The sequence below is a fragment of the Salvelinus fontinalis genome, chromosome 34 (genome assembly GCF_029448725.1).
Source record: "Salvelinus fontinalis isolate EN_2023a chromosome 34, ASM2944872v1, whole genome shotgun sequence".
In the NCBI taxonomy this organism is placed as follows: Eukaryota; Metazoa; Chordata; class Actinopteri; order Salmoniformes; family Salmonidae; genus Salvelinus; species Salvelinus fontinalis.
In genome coordinates, this window is record NC_074698.1 from 17,314,176 (window position 1) to 17,333,005 (window position 18,830).

An 18,830-nucleotide genomic window follows, 5' to 3' on the forward strand; every position below is an offset into this window, starting at 1 on the left:
CACATCGCCTTAGACTTTATTACCGGTCTGCCTTCGTCTGCGGGGAAGACTGTGATTCTTACGGTTATCGATAGGTTCTCTAAGGCGGCACATTTCATTCCCCTCGCTAAGCTTCCTTCCGCTAAGGAGACGGCACAAATCATCATTGAGAATGTGTTCAGAATTCATGGCCTCCCGTTAGACGCCGTTTCAGACAGAGGTCCGCAATTCACGTCACAGTTTTGGAGGGAGTTCTGTCGTTTGATTGGTGCTTCCGTCAGTCTCTCTTCCGGGTTTCATCCCCAGTCTAACGGTCAAGCAGAAAGGGCCAATCAGTCGATTGGTCGCATTTTACGCAGCCTTTCGTTTCGAAACCCTGCGTCTTGGGCAGAACAGCTCCCCTGGGCTGAGTACGCTCACAACTCGCTTCCTTCGTCTGCTACCGGGCTATCTCCGTTTCAGAGTAGTCTTGGTTAACAGCCTCCTCTGTTCTCGTCCCAGCTCGCCGAGTCCAGCGTTCCCTCCGCTCAGGCTTTTGTCCAACGTTGTGAGCGCACTTGGAGGAGGGTCAGGTCTGCACTTTGCCGTTACAGGGCGCAGACTGTGAGAGCCGCCAATAAGCGTAGGATTAAGAGTCCTAGGTATTGTCGCGGTCAGAGAGTGTGGCTTTCCACTCGTAACCTTCCCCTTACGACAGCTTCTCGCAAGTTGACTCCGCGGTACATTGGTCCGTTCCGTGTCTCTCAGGTCGTCAATCCTGTCGCTGTGCGACTGCTTCTTCCGCGACATCTTCGTCGCGTCCACCCTGTCTTCCATGTCTCTTGTGTCAAGCCTTTTCTTCGCGCTCCCGTTCGTCTTCCCTCCCCCCCTCCCGTCCTTGTCGAGGGCGCACCTATTTACAAGGTACGGAAGATCATGGACATGCGTTCTCGGGGACGTGGTCACCAGTACTTAGTGGATTGGGAGGGTTACGGTCCTGAGGAGTTGGGTTCCATCTCGGGACGTGCTGGACCGTTCGTTGATTGATGATTTCCTTTGTTGCCGCCAGGGTTCCTCCTCGAGTGCGCCAGGAGGCGCTCGGTGAGTGGGGGGGTACTGTCATGTTTTGTCTTTTGATCATCATGTCTTGTCCCTGTGCTTCCCTCTGCTGGTCTTATTAGGTTCTTTCCCTCTTTCTATCCCTCTCTCTCCTCCTCCCTCTCTCCCTCTTCCGCTCTCTCTCTCTATCGTTCCGTTCCTGCTCCCAGCTGTTTCTCATTCTCCTAACGACCTCATTTACTCTTTCACACCTGTCCCCTATTTTGCCCTCTGATTAGAGTCCCTATTTCTCCCTCTGTTTTCCGCTTCTGTCTTTGTCGGATTCTTGTTTGAGGTTTGCTGCTCTGTGTCCTTGTTTCGCCCTGTCGTGTTTTTGCCTTTGTCAGATGCTGCGTGTGAGCAGGTGTCTATGTCAGCTACGGTCTGTGCCTTCCTGAAGCGACCTGCAGTCTGTGGTCGCGTCTCCAGTCGTTCCTCTCTAGTGACGAGAGGTTTTCAGTTTCCTGTTTTGGATTTACCTTTGATAATATCCAGGAGAATCTTTGTTTGTTTAAAACTGGAATAAAGACTCTGTTTCTATTACGTCGCTTTTGGGTCCTCCTTCATCAGCATAACAGAGGCAAGTAGAAGGGGAAAAAAGTAAGGAACTTGTATGTCGGCCCTGTATTAAAGAACATACATGGTTAAAGAAAAGTGTGATAAATAAAAACATATACCAATTTCATTTAAGGACCAAAAAACTGACAGCTGTGCCATATAAATTGCAAAATAGTTGGGAAGAGATTTTCGATGTACCCATTCCATGGCACATGGTTTATGAATTGATACGCAAAACAACTCCGGATTCAAAACTTCTAATTTTTCAATTTAAATTACTATACAAAATTCTTGCAACTAATAGAATGTTATATATATGGGGGATACAATATTCCCAGCTCTGCAGATTCTGCTGTGAGGAGGCAGTCATTAGATCATTTATTTTGGTATTGTCCATATGTAGCTCGTTTTTGGTCACAGGTCCAGAAATGGCTGAAGAATTGCAACATTTTCCTAGAACTAACGCTACAGATAGCAATACTGGGTGATTTGAAAAGCCATAGTCAATCAATCAATAATATAATAATTATTTTAGCAAAAAAAATTTTTTAATTTACAATCTGTAGAAGCTATGAGAATAGAAAAGGTTCAATTATTTTGTGAAGCATCACAGCACAGTTGAAAAATATATGGCAAATAGAAATCCGAAATGGATGATGTTGAATGGAGCTGAAGGGTGGGACTAATAACAAGATAAACAATGTAAAGCATACTGTAAAAGCATACTGTAAAATGTATATAGGTTTGGAACTTTTGTGAAATAGCACAGTTACAAATAGAAATCAAACTGGATGGACATCAGAAATAGAGGAAGGACTAAGAACAAACAAGAGAACTATTGTAAAGTAAACTGTGTCTGTAAAATGTGTATAAGATGTATAAATTGAAGGTAAAAGCAGAAGTGTTTATTAGTTTACTCCAATTGGGGGATCAGTGGTAGGGTTTGCGGGGAATAATAATAAAGGTATATTCTTTAAAAAAGTATGTATGTCTATATAGGTATGTGTATGCATGCGTGTATGGATATATATATTTACCCCAAAAATATGGGGGATTGGAAATGATGCAGACAATTACATTGGAAGCAACATTCTTTCCGCAATATTAAGCTGATCCACTTTTTTTTAAAGTTCAGTGTAACTTTAAGTTCAGTTAAGCCCTGTGTGGGAGAGTGTTTTGTTTTCAGTTACAGTTTGAGAACTATCTTTGTGACGCTTTTATCTTGAATAAATATGCCGGCTTGGCTTATGTTGTGCTTCTGTGTGTTGGACTTCTGTCATTATTACTCACCATTGCCATCCAACCAGCCATGCCTAGTGAGTCGTTACACTATATTAATTTATGTAACATATGGCTCAAACACACATCACTTGATGTAATATAGACTAAAGTGCTGTATTACCTTAAAGGCTTAAAGTATTTATTACTGGTTTAAAGTATATATTACCTTAAAGGTGGGGACCTAACTCATTAAAGGGATTCTTTTGTATACTTTTTAGCCAGTAGTTCTGAAAGTGGTCCCCTGAAATTGCCTCTCTCTCGCTCTGTCGGTGCATCATGTGCATCTTGCTAGCTGTCACTCATATGGCGAGGGGCTGAAGCTCATTGGTTGAACTCGAATTGCTAGGGGGCTGGACCACTTGAGGGAAAATGGTGCAACACAGCTTCCAGAACTAGGGATTTCGTGGCTAATTGAGGTAAGACAGTAATTCTCCTAATTAATTATGCATGTATGAACTACACATTGACACATCCAGCCCAAAGCTGGAGGTTTAAAAAATACTTACCAGTCGCAAATGTTCCAGAGCATGTCTAAATAATGAGGCTAGATATGTATGGAGTCATATTTATATAATTCTCTGAAGAGGTTTTTAGAGTCAAGTCTCTTACCTCTCCCACCAGCATCTCATACACCAGTACTCCCAGACCCCACCAGTCCACTGCCCTGGTGTAGGAGGTGTCTGTCAGAACCTCTGGAGCCAGGAACTCAGGAGTACCACAGAACGTACTGGTCCTGTCCCCATAGCCCATACCTGGGGAAGTAGAGAGAGATCAGGAACGAGAAGCAGTGAGAGAGAGGTTGTTGTGAGAGAAAAACAGAGAGAGGAAGGAGAGTGAGAGACACACAAACTGAGTCAGAAATATAGAAAAACATGAGCACATAAGCAAAAAATTGGCTTCAATAAATAGACTCAAAAGTACTCCAAACTACAACCGCTATGACCTTGCATCCTTACAGAGCTCTGAAGACATGATGAATAAGTTAGAGAACATACCCTCTTTGCAGAGCCCGAAGTCTGCGATCTTCACATAGCCCTGTGTATCCAGCAACAAGTTATCCAGTTTAAGGTCCCTGAGGAGGAGGGATGAAGATTCATTCAAAATTGATGGGTACTCTGAGGATGAAGGGGTAGGAGGATGAGAGGGTGTCTTTTATGTGTTCTGTGTTTCATGTCTACCCAGAGTACTCACCGGTACACAATCTTATGGTCATGAAGAAACTGCAGGCCCAAAACCACACAGGCTCCGTAGAACCTGCAGGACAAACACACACACACACACACACGACAGTAACAGCAGACCGTGGATGGATATGAGTACACATACAGTACACAACCATATGAACACAAATATACATATCTCAAAGCATGCCTGCTCCTCCCCCATGTTCCATTACACATTCAGTAGAACACAGCAAACACACCAACACACAGCGGTACCCACACGGCTCGGGGCTCTGTAAAGACGTCTGCGTGGATGTGCATCATGAGGTCACCCCCAGCCGTGTACTCCATGACGAAGCACACGTGTTCTGGGGTCTGGAAACATGCAAACAGGTTGACCAGGAAGGGATGGTGAGAGCTGTTCACCGTCTCAAAAATACGCTTCTCACACATCAGACTGAGGAGAGGGAGAGAGAAGATAGAATGATAGAAGACAACAGGAAAGAGAGACAACTGTCTAATGTCAAGTATGTAAACAGTATGTAAACACACAGTTAACTTGTACAGTGTATGTCTTTGCCATGGTTTGTTGCTGATCAGTTTTGTGTTGACAATTTTGTGGCACACTGTATATAAAACTAGACAAGTAATTTCACCATGATGGAGGTAATATATTGTCAGACAGAGGCATGATATAGTTGGCCTGTGTTCTGTCATGGCCTGTGTTGCATTCTAGTGTTGATCCATACCTGTCCACTTCATCCCGCGCCACAATGTCTCCCTTCTTCAGGGCTTTGATAGCGTACACACTGCCTGTCCTCTTGTACTCTGACAACAACACCTGGAAAACACCAGTGGTTCATCTGAATCTCAACCTAAATCCTCTGGATGGAGAACTTCCAAACAAAGAGAGGATATTTCAAATGTGAGGACACATACTTTGCCAAAGTGTCCCCTGCCCAGCACAGCGATCAGCTTGAAGTCCTGCAGACACAGAGGGCCTTTGCTCTGTCTAATACCAGGACACAAAGAAAATAATAACGATCACAATCACTGAAATAGCCTTTACTTTACTATGTTGAATGGTCATCTGCTAGCTGAAGAAACAGGATGCAGTATTATCTGATGTGTTGTGCCTACCTAGCACTTCTATAAAGAGCATGTTGCTGTGTTACATGTCTCCGTGGCTACAGTAACGTGTTATGGAGGAGGTCAGGTCATGTGGCCATATTGTGAGTGGGTGTGTTTCTCCAGCATCATACTGTGGGGGCCATATTGTGAGAGGATGTACTCAGGTGTGAGTGCGAGGACACACTGTGCCAACTCTGCATGGTGCTGTACCTGCGCAGGGAACTCATGGATAGGGTTCTGGTTGGCCGCCCTTGGGCGAGGTCCGGAGGGGACAAGGGCTCGATCACAGGCTGTTCCTGAGAGTGAGAGAAAAAGAGAGACAGAGAAAGAAAGATATAAAGAGGTGAGAGATAGATAAAGAGAATGAGGAAGAAGGTGAGAGAGGGAGAAGGAAAAACAGACAGACAGGGCAACAGTAATTCTGTCCCTCATCATTATTAGTAGCCAGTTCCCTGCTGGCTGGCTGGCTGGCTGCTCAATCCCTCTCCTCTCTTCCTCGTTCCCTCGTTACTGTTAATTAGTTGTCTAAAAACACCCGAGTAACTAATCCAGTAAACCCACAGCCCCACTGACCATACCATCTGTTACCAAGGCCCTCCCTTCCTCCGCATCTCTCTCCCTCTGTCCCTCTCTCTCTGTCCTCTCGTGCCAATCATGTTTTACACACTGGGAATCGAACACAGATTGGGCTTTGATCGAATTAAAGCTCCTTCGATCCAATTTGGTCTAATTAGTGTGGATTTCTCCCTTTCCCCTCTTATTGTTACCTCTCTCCTCTCCTTCCTCCCAGGCCCTGCTCTGTCTCGCTCCAGATTCATCCTAGGCTAATAGTCCAATATGACTGAACCACTGTTTTCTAGTCAAAGGCTTTCTGGAGGGAATGGCCAAAGGGAATGTGATACTACAGAGATGGCTATCAGATGATTATCACTCCACTGCCGCATCCTCCCATCCCTCCCTCATCCTTCCCTCCTTCCCTCCTTCCCTCCCTCAACCTCTCATCCCTCCCTCCATCCCTTATCCCTTTCTTCATCCCTCCCTTCTCTTCTTCTCACCAGGTGGGGTGTGTCAACAACGTCTCTCCTGATCTCAGGTCTCGGAGGAGAGTCGCTCTCCAGAGTCAGCTTCTCCACTGAGATCTCCCTACGACACACACAGAAACACCAGTCAACAGTTTCCCCATGTACAGTATATGTTGTGCTTGGTGTCTGAAGCATTACAGAGGTGTGAAAAAGGGTATCTCTGTGTGTGTGTACAGTACCCAGAATGTGAGCGTGCGTGTGTGTGTGTGGTGTACCCAGAATGTGAGCGTGCGTGTGTGTGTGGGGTGTAGCTGGGAACGTTGTTTCCAGTAGGGATGGCGTTCCTCAGTAGGCGGACCCAGGTGGCGATGTCAACATTCATCTGACGAGCACGCAGGAACGCTTTACCTGCAACATACCCAACACACATGGCAGTAACCGCAACACACACACACACAACATAGACACAAGGCAATAAGATATACTGATAAACATAAATCCCCCTGAAATGCAATCTATCCTGTTATCGCAGCTAATTTTAACATGGTTTACTCAATCCATTAGGATTGCCCAGATTGCACTGAAGAAGTTTCAACCCTGACACACTCAAGTTGTCATACTCCAAAGCATTAAAACCACCTCAACCATCAGATTAATCCACAGCACTGCTAGCAATGCCAACACTAGATGGCAATACAGAGCACAGAGAGGTACAAAGTGGGTTCTGGGTGGAGATTGCATGTAGTCACATATCTAGGACCTCCCCCAATCCTAATGTGACCCATTAGGGATGAAACACTAAATTGACTGTAGATCAGTGTCTAGGGGGCAACTCCATGCTACTCAGTGTGGAAGCAGTGGGGCGTCAGTCAGATGATGCAGGTGTGAGCCCTATAGGGATGCTGTGATACATGGAGCCAGGCTTGGCAGCTGCTGACAACATACAGAACAAAATGGGGCTTTATCTAAGACTTTACACATACTAACACAACACACTGTTCTGAGAAAAGCTTCTCTTACCATGCTGTTTGGAGAAAACCTTCTTTTGTCTCTGCAGTCTTGGGCCTCTCTCTATGACTGGGTTGAAGAACATTACCTAAAATACACACATATCAGTGGAGGCTCATCAGAGGAGAAAGGGGAGGACCATCCTCCTCAGTGAATTTCATAAAAATAGTGCAACATCTAAAAAAGTTATAATTTTTAGAGAAAACTATACTAAATATATTAACGTAACCACATAATTGATTAAAACACACTGCTTTGCAATGAAGGTCTACAGTAGCTTCAACAGCACTCTGTAGGGTACCACTATAGTCTAGCTGGTAGTTTCCACCCTCTGGGTACATTGACTTCAATACAAAACCTAGGAGGCTCATGGTTCTCACCCCATTCCATAGACTTACACAGTAACTATGACAACATCCGGAGGACGTCCTCCAACCTATCCGAGCTCTTGCAGCATGAAGTGCGAGATAATTAATCTATAAAAAGCATAAACTACAGCTAGCTAGCACTGCAGTGCTTAAAAAATGTGATGAGTAGTTGACTCAAAGAGGAAAAACATTTAACAAATACATTTCTTAAAAAATGAAGAAGCTACCTAGCAGAGATATTTAATATTTTTTCACTTTCACTTTCACTTACTTAGCTAGCGAATGCAGCTAGCTAGTTTAGCCTACTTAAACACCCGGCTCAAACAGAGAGGGACACTATGTTCGCTAGCTGGCTATGGAGAACCAACACTGGAACTCTTCCAAGTCAAGGTAAGCTTTTGATGTTATTCATTTACTACCACCGGTGCCTGCCGGTGTAACTGCTAAACTGATTGCTGACTACATTGCTGACTGATTGCTGACTTGTACTGCATGATTGTAGTGGGTTTACTAACACGTTAGTTTTAGTAGCTATGTTGACTATGACGTTAGTTAATAATGGTGACAATGATGTAGGGTGTGTGTGGCGGTTATGATATGAAGCTTAGAAAAAGCTTAGAAAGATTTTTTTGCCTGGTCACAGACAGCTGATGTATTTGTTGTGCACTGAAGTCCACAAGCGAAGGGAAAGGGTGCGAGGAGGAGAGCACGTGGATGCGAGAAGGAATTATAGCTACAACGATCAATGTATTCATACTGTTTATATGTGGCTGCTATGAAAGTGACCTGTGTTTGCGTGTGATCAGGGCTTCATTCATTCCGCCGATTCTGTTGAAAAGCATTCTTAAACGGAAGCAAACGGAACAAAATGGGAATAAACATATTTGAATTTGTCCAATAGAAACTCGTTTACAACTGTTGGACTAATGATTACCAGCTAGATGCTGGTAAGAGTGTGCAAAGCGGTATTGAATGTGTCACTGTCTGTCACCTTGATTACTCAAATGTATCTCGACCTGTGCACCTACGTTGTAAACTTTCATTCATAGGCTAGGTTGTAGAAACCTTATGATAGGTATAAGGAAAATTTGAGAATCATGTAGTAGCCAAAACCTATCGATGTTACATTGAGCTGGGTGAATGGAATATGAATGACAGTCATCCAATATGCTGTAATTGAAATAAGGCCATGCTCATAAAACAAAATGTGTTTCCTCCCTCATCTTAGATAGCACTGACCACCAATGACACATACAGTACCAGTCAAAAGTTTGGACACACCTACTCATTCAAGGGTTTTTCTTTATATTTTACTATTTTCTACATTGTATAATAATAGTGAAGACATCAACACTATGAAATAACACATATGGAATCATGTAGTAAGCAAAAAAGTGTTAAACAAATCAAAATATATTTTAGATTTTACTAACCACCCTTTGCCTTGATGACAGCTAAAAATAGTAAAAAATAAAGAAAAACCCTTGAATGAGTAGGTGTGTCAAAACTTTTGACTGGTACTGTATTGTATAGTTCAGTATTGAGTAGGGATGTATGTGTTGGTGTGTGTGCATGTTCGCATGTCTCTGTCTGTGTATGCGTGCATGTGTGTATGTGCGTGTGTGTGTGTGCGCATACACGTGTGTATTCAGGGCGAGGTGTGTGTACCTCTGCCAGCAGCAGGCCCTGAGGCTCCAGCTCCAGCTGAACTTTGTGTCTCTGGTTGTCCAGGAAGTCCTCCAGCTTCAGGTACTTGAGAGCACACAGGGAGCGATAGTCCCTCCAGTACACTGCTATCTCCATCTCCCTGGACTGAGACGAAACACAGGTCAACACACATACTGTTTCAACCACAGGTGTACATACACTTCTTTTCACCTTTTCACGCTCTCTCAATTCTCAATGTGCCTATCTCTCGCTCTCTCAATTCAATTCAAGGGGCTTTATTGGCATGAGAAACTTATGTTAATATGGCCTCTCTCTCTCTCTCTCTCTCTCTCTCTCTCTCTCTCTCTCTCTCTCTCTCTCTCTCTCTCTCTCTCTCTCCTCTCTCTCTCTCTCTCTCTCTCTCTCTCTCCCTCTCTCTCTCTCTCTCTCTCCTCTCTCTCTCTCTCTCTCTCTCTCTCTCTCTCTCTCTCTCTCTCTCTCTCTCTCTCTCTCTCTCTCTCTCTCTCTCTCTCTCTCTCTCTCTCTCTCTCTCTCTCTCTCTCTCTCTCTCTCTCTCTCTCTCTCTCTCTCTCTCTCTCTCTCTCTCTCTCTCTCTCTCTCAGTATTGTGTTAGTGTAATGTAGTATCTTACTCTTTCCAGTTCTACAGTGAAGGTCTGGTCCCAGGCCTGCTCTCCCACTGTCTTCCAGCACGTCTGTCCCACCACTGTGTTCTCCAGCTTCAACACCGCACTCACCTCCGCTGTTCAACACAATACCATAACACATGTTTAGAAACTCACTACACAACACAAATGGACAGATATGTGAACCCCCTCCACACACACACACACACACACACACACACACACACACACACACACACACACACACACACACACACACACACACACACACACACACACACACACACACACACACACACACACACTTACAGGAGAGTTCGTCGGTCTTGCCGGGGATCCTGAGGCTCATGCTGCTGGTGCTGCGGCTGTAGAGACCACTGAGTTTGAAGGAGCGTCCGTCCCCTGGGATGTAGCAAGGCAAGACCACCGGGGTTCCTCTACTGCGTCCCGGGACCACCTCCAACACCCCTACACAGCCCAGCAAACGCACCTGCAGAGTACCTAGGAGAGCGAGAGAGAGAGCGAGAGAGAGAGTTGATATGAGATGTTTGAGTAGAAGTGAGAGTATCATACCTGGTTCAAAAGATTTATAACTTGGGAGAGATATTCAACTGAATCCATGAGTTTCTGATGCATTAGAGCCTTCAGTTAGGTATAGACAGAGAGTCAGTGATAGGGTATAGAGAGACTGTAAGAGTCAGTGATAGGGTATAGAGAGACTGTAAGAGTCAGTGATAGGGTATAGAGAGGCTGTAAGAGTCAGTGATAGGGTATAGAGAGACTGTAAGAGTCAGCGATAGGGTATAGAGAGACTGTAAGAGTCAGCGATAGGGTATAGAGAGACTGTAAGAGTCAGCGATAGGGTATAGAGAGACTGTAAGAGTCAGTGATAGGGTATAGAGAGGCTGTAAGAGTCAGTGATAGGGTATAGAGAGACTGTAAGAGTCAGCGATAGGGTATAGAGAGACTGTAAGAGTCAGTGATAGGGTATAGAGAGGCTGTAAGAGTCAGTGATAGGGTATAGAGAGACTGTAAGAGTCAGTGATAGGGTATAGAGAGGCTGTAAGAGTCAGTGATAGGGTATAGAGAGACTGTAAGAGTCAGTGATAGGGTATAGAGAGGCTGTAAGAGTCAGTGATAGGGTATAGAGAGACTGTAAGAGTCAGCGATAGGGTATAGAGAGACTGTAAGAGTCAGTGATAGGGTATAGAGAGGCTGTAAGAGTCAGTGATAGGGTATAGAGAGACTGTAAGAGTCAGTGATAGGGTATAGCGAGACTGTAAGAGTCAGTGATAGGGTATAGAGAGGCTGTAAGAGTCAGTGATAGGGTATAGAGAGGCTGTAAGAGTCACTGATAGACTATAAGTGTATCACCAGTGAGTGGGGAGGGCTTGCAGAGGGTGCTGTACTGGTTGTGTACATAGGGGGTTCCGTGTCTGGAGCTGAAGGCTGAGGAGGAGGCCAGCACCAGCTCTTCCTTGATGAGGCAGGCCTTGGGGTGGTCGTCCGTCAGCTCCAGCAAACGCTGCTCCAGAGAGCCTCTCAGCAGGTCACAGCGCTGGGACGACTCACTCAGACCACACTGGGCCTGGGGAGAGAGAGGAGAGAGGGGTTACAATGGTGGGTGTGTTTGTGTGTGTGTGTGCATTTAAATGTGCCCTAAATGGTGTGTGTGTGTTTTTTGTGTGTATGTGTGCATTAAATGTGCATTCATGTGTGAGATCCAGACAGTAGTCTTGTGTGTGAACTCTGACCTCTGACATGGCCTTCTTGTCCTGGACCTTCCCTACTCCCAGCAGCCTCAGCATGTTCTTGGCTCCCTCAGCCATGGCGTGCTCCACACGGTAATGATGCCACAGCTCCTCCACACGCAGCTCCACCCCACACGTGTCTGGCTTACCTGGGGAGAGCGATAACAAACCATTTACTGACCCCTTGACTTTTTACACATTTTGTTGTGTTACAGCCTTATTCTAAAATGGAGTAAATTCATTTCCCCCTCATCAATCTACACATAATACACCATAATGACAAAGCAAGAGCAGGTTTTAAGACATTTTTGCAAATGTAAAAAAATGAATAATAATTAAACATGACATTTACATAAGTATTCAGACTCAGTACTTTGTTGAAGCACCTTTGGCAGTGATTACAGCCTTTTGTCTTCTTGGGTATGATGCTACAAGCTTGGCACAACTGTATTTGGAAAGTTTCTCCCATTCTTCTCTGCAGATCCTTTCAAGCTCTGTCAGGTTGGATGGGGAGCATCGCTGCACAGCTATTTTCAGGTCTCTCCAGACATGTTCAAATCGGGTTCAAGTCTGGGCTCTGGCTGGGCCACTCAAAGTCATTCAGAGACTTGTCCCGAAGCCACTCTTGCGTTGTCTTTGCTGTGTGCTTAGGGTTGTTGTCCTGTTGGAAGGTGAACCTTCGCCCCAGTCTGAGCTTCTGTGTGCTCTGAAGCAGGTTTTAATCAAGGATCTCTCTCTGTACTTTGCTCCATTCATATTTCCCTTGATCCTGACTAGTCTCCCAGTCCCTGCCGCTGAAAAACATCCCCACAGTATGATGCTGCCACCACCATGCTTCCCCATAGGGATGGTGCCAGGTTTTCTCCAGATGTGACGCTTGGCATTCAGGCCAAATGTTCAATCTTGGTTTCATCAGACTAGAGAATCTTGTTTCTCATGGTCTGAGAGTCCTTTAGGTGCCTTTTGGCAAACTCCAAGGGTTCTGTCATGTGCCTTTTACTGAGGAGGGGCTTCCGTCTGGCCACTCTACCATAGAGGCCTGATTGGTGGAGTGCTGCAGAGATGGTTGTCCTTCTAGAAGGTTCTCCCATCTCCAAATTGAAACTCTGGAGCTCTGTCAGAGTGACCATCAGGATCTTGGTCATGTCCCTGACAAAGGCCCTTCTCCCCTGATTGCTCAGTTTGGCCGGGCGCCAACTCTAGAAATAGTCTTGGTGGTTCCAAACTTCTTCCATTTTAGAATGATGGAGGCCACTGTGTTCTTGGGGACCTTCAATGCTGCAGAAATGTTTTGGTACCCTTCCCCAGATCTGTGCCTCGACACAATCCTGTCTCGGAGCTCTACGGACAATTCCTTCGACCTCATGGCTTGGTTTCTGCTCTGACATGCACTGTCAACTGTGGGCCATATATAGACAGGTGTGTGCCTTTCCAAATCATGTCCAATCAATTGAATTTACCACAGTGGACTCCAATCAAGTTGTAGAAACATCTCAAGGATGATCAGTAGAAGCAGGATGCACCTGAGCTCAATTTGGAGTCTCATAGCAAAGGGTCTGAATACTTATGTAAATAAGGTATTTCTGTTTTGTATTTGTAATAAATTTGCAAAAATTTCGAAGTACCTGTTTTCTTGTCATTATGGGGTATTGTGTAGATTTATGAGAGACTTTTTTAGATCAATTTTAGAATAAGGCTATAACATAACATTTGGAAAAAGTCATGGGGTCTGAATACTTTCCGAATGCACTGTATAGAGTTTTCTTTCATAATATGATAAAGTCATTTGTACTGAAAATCAAGATAATGTGAGGTTTTGATGGGGTGTTGATGTATTTGTGTGCGTCTGTGTGTGTCCTAAGTTAGGCATGGTTCATGACTTATGAGGCTAAATGCCCTGCAGCTCTGATCTATTCTTAAACCAAAGGAGGGAGGAAGGTAGAGCGAAGAAGGTAGGGAGACGGAAATAGACACAGCAATCCATATAAAGATATGGGCTTAAATCTGCCTCTTTACTTCCTGTGCTTTTCCCATCTTCTCACTCTCTTTCTCGTTCTCTCTCCCGCTTTCCATATCTTACTATTTGTTTCCTTATCTTTCTCTCTCTCCCCTTTTCCCTCTGTCTCTAACCTCGGGTAAATGAAGCATTACTTTTTGCTGTTGGGCAATATCATGGGGATGCAGGAACATCAATAAGGCCTTAACCTGTGTGGAAGTGAGCCCAGGTGTGTGTGTGTGTGTGAGTGTGTGTGAGTGTGTGTGAGTGTGTGAGTGTGTGTGTGTGTGTGTGTGTGTGTGTGTGTGAGTGTGAGAGTGTGAGAGTGTGTGTGTGTGGTGTATGGAGTGGAGTAGGTTATAATAATGTCCACTCTGCACTTCTGAGGAGGGCATTGATCTGTTACCCACACTTCATAAAACATTTAACGATAGATGTACAGATTACAGACAGACATACAGAGGGATGAAGAGACAGACAGTCAGAAAGGAAAACGGACAGACAAGCAGGCAGGCAATCAGGCAGACAGACAGACAGATATTTACCCTGGATATCTTCAGTCTGCTCAGTGGCCTGCATGGCCTTGCGGATCTGCATGCGGATGATGTCAATCTTGGTCTTGCTGTCCTGCAGCATCTGCTGGGCCGTCTGATGCATCTTCTTGTCCTATAAGCGACACCGTACAGTGAGGACAGTAAAATAGCAGACAGCTCACAAATACACACCCCTGCTAACCGTCACTACTCAGAGAAGAATCAGGCTGAGGGAAGAACTGACTAGAGACATGAACTCAGAAGAGTGAGAAAGAGAGATTGTGGAGGGGCTGGCTGTATTGTACATAGGCTACAGTAGATGTATATATTAGAGGGGTTAGGTGGTCCAGTCAGGTCCAGTACCTTGGTTACTCCATTGGCATAAATGGGGATCATGTTCTCTGCTCCCTGTTTGCACTTGAGCTCGATGTTGAGCTGGCGCTCCAGAGCCGTGATCCGGTCCTGATTGGCCGAGCGGCTGCGCGCCCCGGGAGACTTGGGGGCATCTGAGGGTCAAAGGTCATGGTATTAACTGACAGTTATTATAATCATTAACAATGGCCAACATGTTTCTACATTACAACTTTTGTTCGAATCCATCCAATGGTATAAGGCTACACTCCATTCGCTTCATAGTTCCATCCCCGTCAGTGATACCTGTGTTGTTGTCGTCCCCTCCTTTGACCACAATGTATGCGTCCAGCTCCTGTAACTTTGAGTGCAGGCTGTCCAGTCTGCGGTTGGAGCTGCGAAGCTGGCTGTCCACCTGCTGGGCATTCTTCTTGTCTGTGGTGGCTCTCCTCAGGTTATCTGCTCCTTCCTTGATCTTCAGCTCCTTCCTGATCCAGTCAATTCACAGGGACTTTTCATAAGTTGTAGTATCACACAATGAGTAGTTAATCAATACATCATACAAATGATTGAATAGTAAATGAGTAATTAAATAGTAATGCTAACCTGATCTCCCGGCGGATGCGTTCCCTCGTTTCGTCGAGCCGCTGCTGAATGCTGGAGTCAGAGAAGTCTGAGCTCTGGTCCAGACCCAGCTGCTCCAGCAGTGACAGCCCACCTGGGTCACTCTGACAGGGGGAGAGAGAATGGATAATAGATTAGCATCGGTCAAATACATTGCGACATGTAGTGTGCCAAGATGATATTGCATGGATAGCAGAGACACGATAAACAAAGGTCTGCCGTATTTCCAATTCGATGCAAAACCACTCTCTGGGAAAAGGGCCTAATTAGGTGTTTTGGAGGAGTGGAGGTGCAGGGGACTAGGTTGTGTTCACCTTTGACACCAGATGTTTCCCACACAGCCCTGTAGGTTAGAAGGTTTAACTGAGCAGCACTAAACTGGCAGCAAACATTAGGTGAGAGAGGAGCATTTATCTGTACGAGAGAGCGAGAGCGAGAGCGAGAGCGAGAGCGAGAGAGAGAGAGAGAGAGAGAGAATGAGCAGGCTAATGCGTTTCCAATGGGTCCCAGAGGCAGGTGCCCAAACCAAAGAGCCCAACCTTTCAGCTCATCCTGTGTGACTGCAGCGCAGCAAAGAGTAAAAGTACTGTAGATCCATGGCTAGAGTAGATATAACAGAGGCCAAGACAGCAACAGAAAGGGACAGACGGAGTCAGGGACTTACATTTTTTTAGGTGAGCGCTTCCCCTCAGAGAACTGAGTCTCTAAGAGCAGCAGAGTGAGACTGAGACGTTAAATGAGTCAAGGCCTGAGCGCTCACGTCCCTGCCTGATGGTAACCAGATCAGATCAGATTAGGGCAGCATTGATAGAGACTAAAATCTATCAGGGATTGTTCCTGCTCAGAGCCACTGATACACACAGACACGCTGTCAGCACGCCAGCCAGCCACACAGAAACAGATACAGCACACAAACAGACATGAAAGTGTGATAGACATTAGGCACAAATACAGACATACATGCATGTAACGGCATTGCATGCATATAAACACACTTGGCATGCACACACACACACACACACACACACACACACACACACACACACACACACACACACACACACACACACACAGACAGACACACACAAAACGGCATGCAACACTATCACAGTAAATCCCCAACAGCAGACATTAGCAACAATCAAACAGAGACAGCTCATTATTAGAGTTGAACAGAGCCCAGATCCTACAACATGGAGACAGACAGACAGGGCAGTCCCAGTCCCTCCCCTCTCATAACGACTGACTGACTGTGGTAGGCCACTCAGAGACCCGGGCCTGGCTCCAGCCTGCAGATCTGATTACAGCAGCGTCCCTATTGGCCTGTTCAGCACCACGCCAGGCATAACAGAGCAGAGCCCGGCTCCTACCAGGCAGACTCTCATTAGAACCATAATCCATCTGCAATACAATACAGCAGGCTGCAGCCAAGCCAAGCTATTGGGCCTTTGAGGGCTACTTACACAGGCTATTAAACAGGAAACCTTGCACAACAACAGTGCAGAGTAGTCATTGTATCTGGGAATATTTCTCACAGCGGACCTGATGACCTAATGTTGTGTCAAACGGCTCACTGAAATGCTTGGCTATTTGTTGTGAAGGAACACAGCGTTAGATATACAGGTGAAATAGTACTGTTGGTATCAACGCGATCACAAATTGTGGGTCAAATGGCCCAGTTAGCTGGAGCATGGTGTTACTGTCCTAACAACACCTAGAGATGGAGGTAGAGAACAAACAAGGAGAGAGAAAGATGAGGGAGGAATAGAGCCTTGGTAGGACTAAGACAGGAAGAACACCCACTTGTTGAGCAGAACTGAGACACATACAACACACTAGTTTGACACACACACTCGTCTTAAAATTAACAGCCACTAATACCGAGGCAGGACGTGAGCAACAGTGGTACAGAGGAGAGAAGAATAGCTGAGAGACAACAGCATAAGAGGAAGGAGGAAAGGGCTGGACCATTAACCATGTGACTCACTACTATACATTTATTGCCATTTAGCAATGCCCTCCAGTGGAACAATACCGAGAAATTAAAGAGGCAGTTCTCCACTCAGATGGAGCTGAAAACAATGCGACAATACTAAAAGCAGCCCCGACATGAGTCATCTGAAATGGCATGGACTGAGAAGGAAGTGAACATGAAGCAGAAAGCGGAGAGGAAACTCACAAACACACTGTAGTGTGGAAGGCAGCCATGTTGTATGGTGCCCAGACAGAGTGTGCCTACCGAAGACTCGGTGTCCCCCTGGTCCTGTTCAGTGTGAGTGGGGTGGTCTGCAGCTGTGTGCTCCCCTGGGCAGTCCGCCAAAGCTCCCTCACTGGCCATGGCCCAACCTGGCTCTCTCTGTGTTGCCCAACCTCTCCCCTCTGCCCCGTTACACACTCTCACACCAGAACCACCACTCAAAGTACAGAGAGCTATTCCTGCCTCCTCAAATCCGGGATGTGCTTCCTTCCCGCCAGGAATCAAAAGAGACTCAATCCGAAGCGAGTGAGCGAGGAAGAGGTAGGAAGAGAGAGAGACACAGCCCCAGCCCCACCCCACTGCTTCCTGTTCTGCTCTCTAGCCTAGAGAGAGAGCGAGAGACTAACAGTAACACTACAGAAACACACACAGAGGAGAGTGGTGTGGTTTTGTAAGCGAGTGAGCAATGTCACTTTGCTTCCTGCTGTTGGCTGCTCTTAGCATAGCGACAGGCTGCTGTGATAGACACTGATCACATCAAACACACTGCCAGATGCTATGTGTGTTTCAAGTTTCATTAGTCATATGTACAGGATTCACCTGGTATACACAGTCCAAAGAAATTGTTACTTGCAGGTTCCTTCTGGACAATACAACAACAACAACAATAAGAACAAAAAGTAAATGGCTCAGTAGAATAGAATAAACATTTTAGTATAAGTATAATACAGGAAGGTACAATTTAGAGTCCAATATTTACACGTGTTTTGGGGAAGGGGGGATTCGGGGGCAAGTGTTTAAATTGTGCAGTATTTGGCAATCATAACAAGGTAGAAGCAGTTGTGATGTGTGTGTAGAATGAATGTGTGTGTGTGTGTGTGTGTGTGTGTGTGTGTGTGTGTGTGTGTGTGTGTGTGTGTGTGTGTGTGTGTGTGTGTGTGAGAGAGAGAGAGAGTCAGTGCATGTGTTCTAAGGTGCGAAGAATCAGAGCAGGTCCAGTTCAAGTGTTCAACAGTCTGATGGCTTGTAGATAGAAATGGTCTCTGAGCCTGTTGGTATCAGATCTCATGCTCCGGTACGTCTGCCACACGGTAAGGGAGTGAACAGCTCATGACTGAGGTGTGTGGGGTCCTTGATGATGCTGCGGGTTTTCCTCAGGCACTGTTTCGAGTAGATATCCTGGATGGGTGGGAGCATGGTGATGTACAGTGCATTCGGAAAGTTTTCAGACCCCTTGACTTTTCCCACATTTTGTTACAGCCTTATTCTAAAATGGATTACATTTCTTTTTTCCTCATCAATCTACACACAATACCCCATAATGACAAAACGAAAACAGGTTTTTAGATTTTTTTTATACCTTATTTACATAAGTATTCAGACCCTTTGAGACTCTATGAGACTCGAAATTGAGCTCAGGTGCATCCTGTTTCCATTTATCCTACTTGAGATGTTTCTACAACATGATGAGGTCAAAGGATTGGTCCGTAGAACTCCA

At 45.5% G+C, this 18,830-nt stretch overlaps 1 protein-coding gene across 4 annotated transcripts in view; it reads right to left on the reverse strand.

The window, feature by feature from the left end:
• Positions 1–18,830, reverse strand: part of LOC129833348 (serine/threonine-protein kinase N1-like) — a 45,754-nt gene that overhangs the window by 8,161 nt on the left and 18,763 nt on the right. Inside the window, exons 1-20 of one of the 4 annotated variants that reach the window (XM_055897877.1) lie at positions 17,375–18,550; positions 15,118–15,239; positions 14,818–14,999; positions 14,524–14,666; positions 14,173–14,293; positions 11,635–11,780; positions 11,255–11,468; positions 10,190–10,381; positions 9,887–9,996; positions 9,256–9,399; positions 7,232–7,307; positions 6,451–6,619; positions 6,245–6,332; positions 5,400–5,485; positions 4,998–5,070; positions 4,808–4,899; positions 4,339–4,515; positions 4,087–4,149; positions 3,891–3,967; positions 3,505–3,647 (exon numbers count right to left, since the gene is read on the reverse strand). In XM_055897877.1, coding sequence (XP_055753852.1) covers positions 3,505–3,647; positions 3,891–3,967; positions 4,087–4,149; positions 4,339–4,515; positions 4,808–4,899; positions 4,998–5,070; positions 5,400–5,485; positions 6,245–6,332; positions 6,451–6,619; positions 7,232–7,307; positions 9,256–9,399; positions 9,887–9,996; positions 10,190–10,381; positions 11,255–11,468; positions 11,635–11,780; positions 14,173–14,293; positions 14,524–14,666; positions 14,818–14,999; positions 15,118–15,239; positions 17,375–17,473 — 2,517 coding nt within the window. In that variant the 5' untranslated portion in view covers positions 17,474–18,550. Of the gene's footprint in view, positions 1–3,504; positions 3,648–3,890; positions 3,968–4,086; positions 4,150–4,318; positions 4,516–4,807; positions 4,900–4,997; positions 5,071–5,399; positions 5,486–6,244; positions 6,333–6,450; positions 6,620–7,231; positions 7,308–9,255; positions 9,400–9,886; positions 9,997–10,189; positions 10,382–11,254; positions 11,469–11,634; positions 11,781–14,172; positions 14,294–14,523; positions 14,667–14,817; positions 15,000–15,117; positions 15,240–17,374; positions 18,554–18,830 lie in introns of those variants that run through there. The other 3 variants (XM_055897878.1, XM_055897880.1, XM_055897879.1) reach the window with 3 other exon arrangements.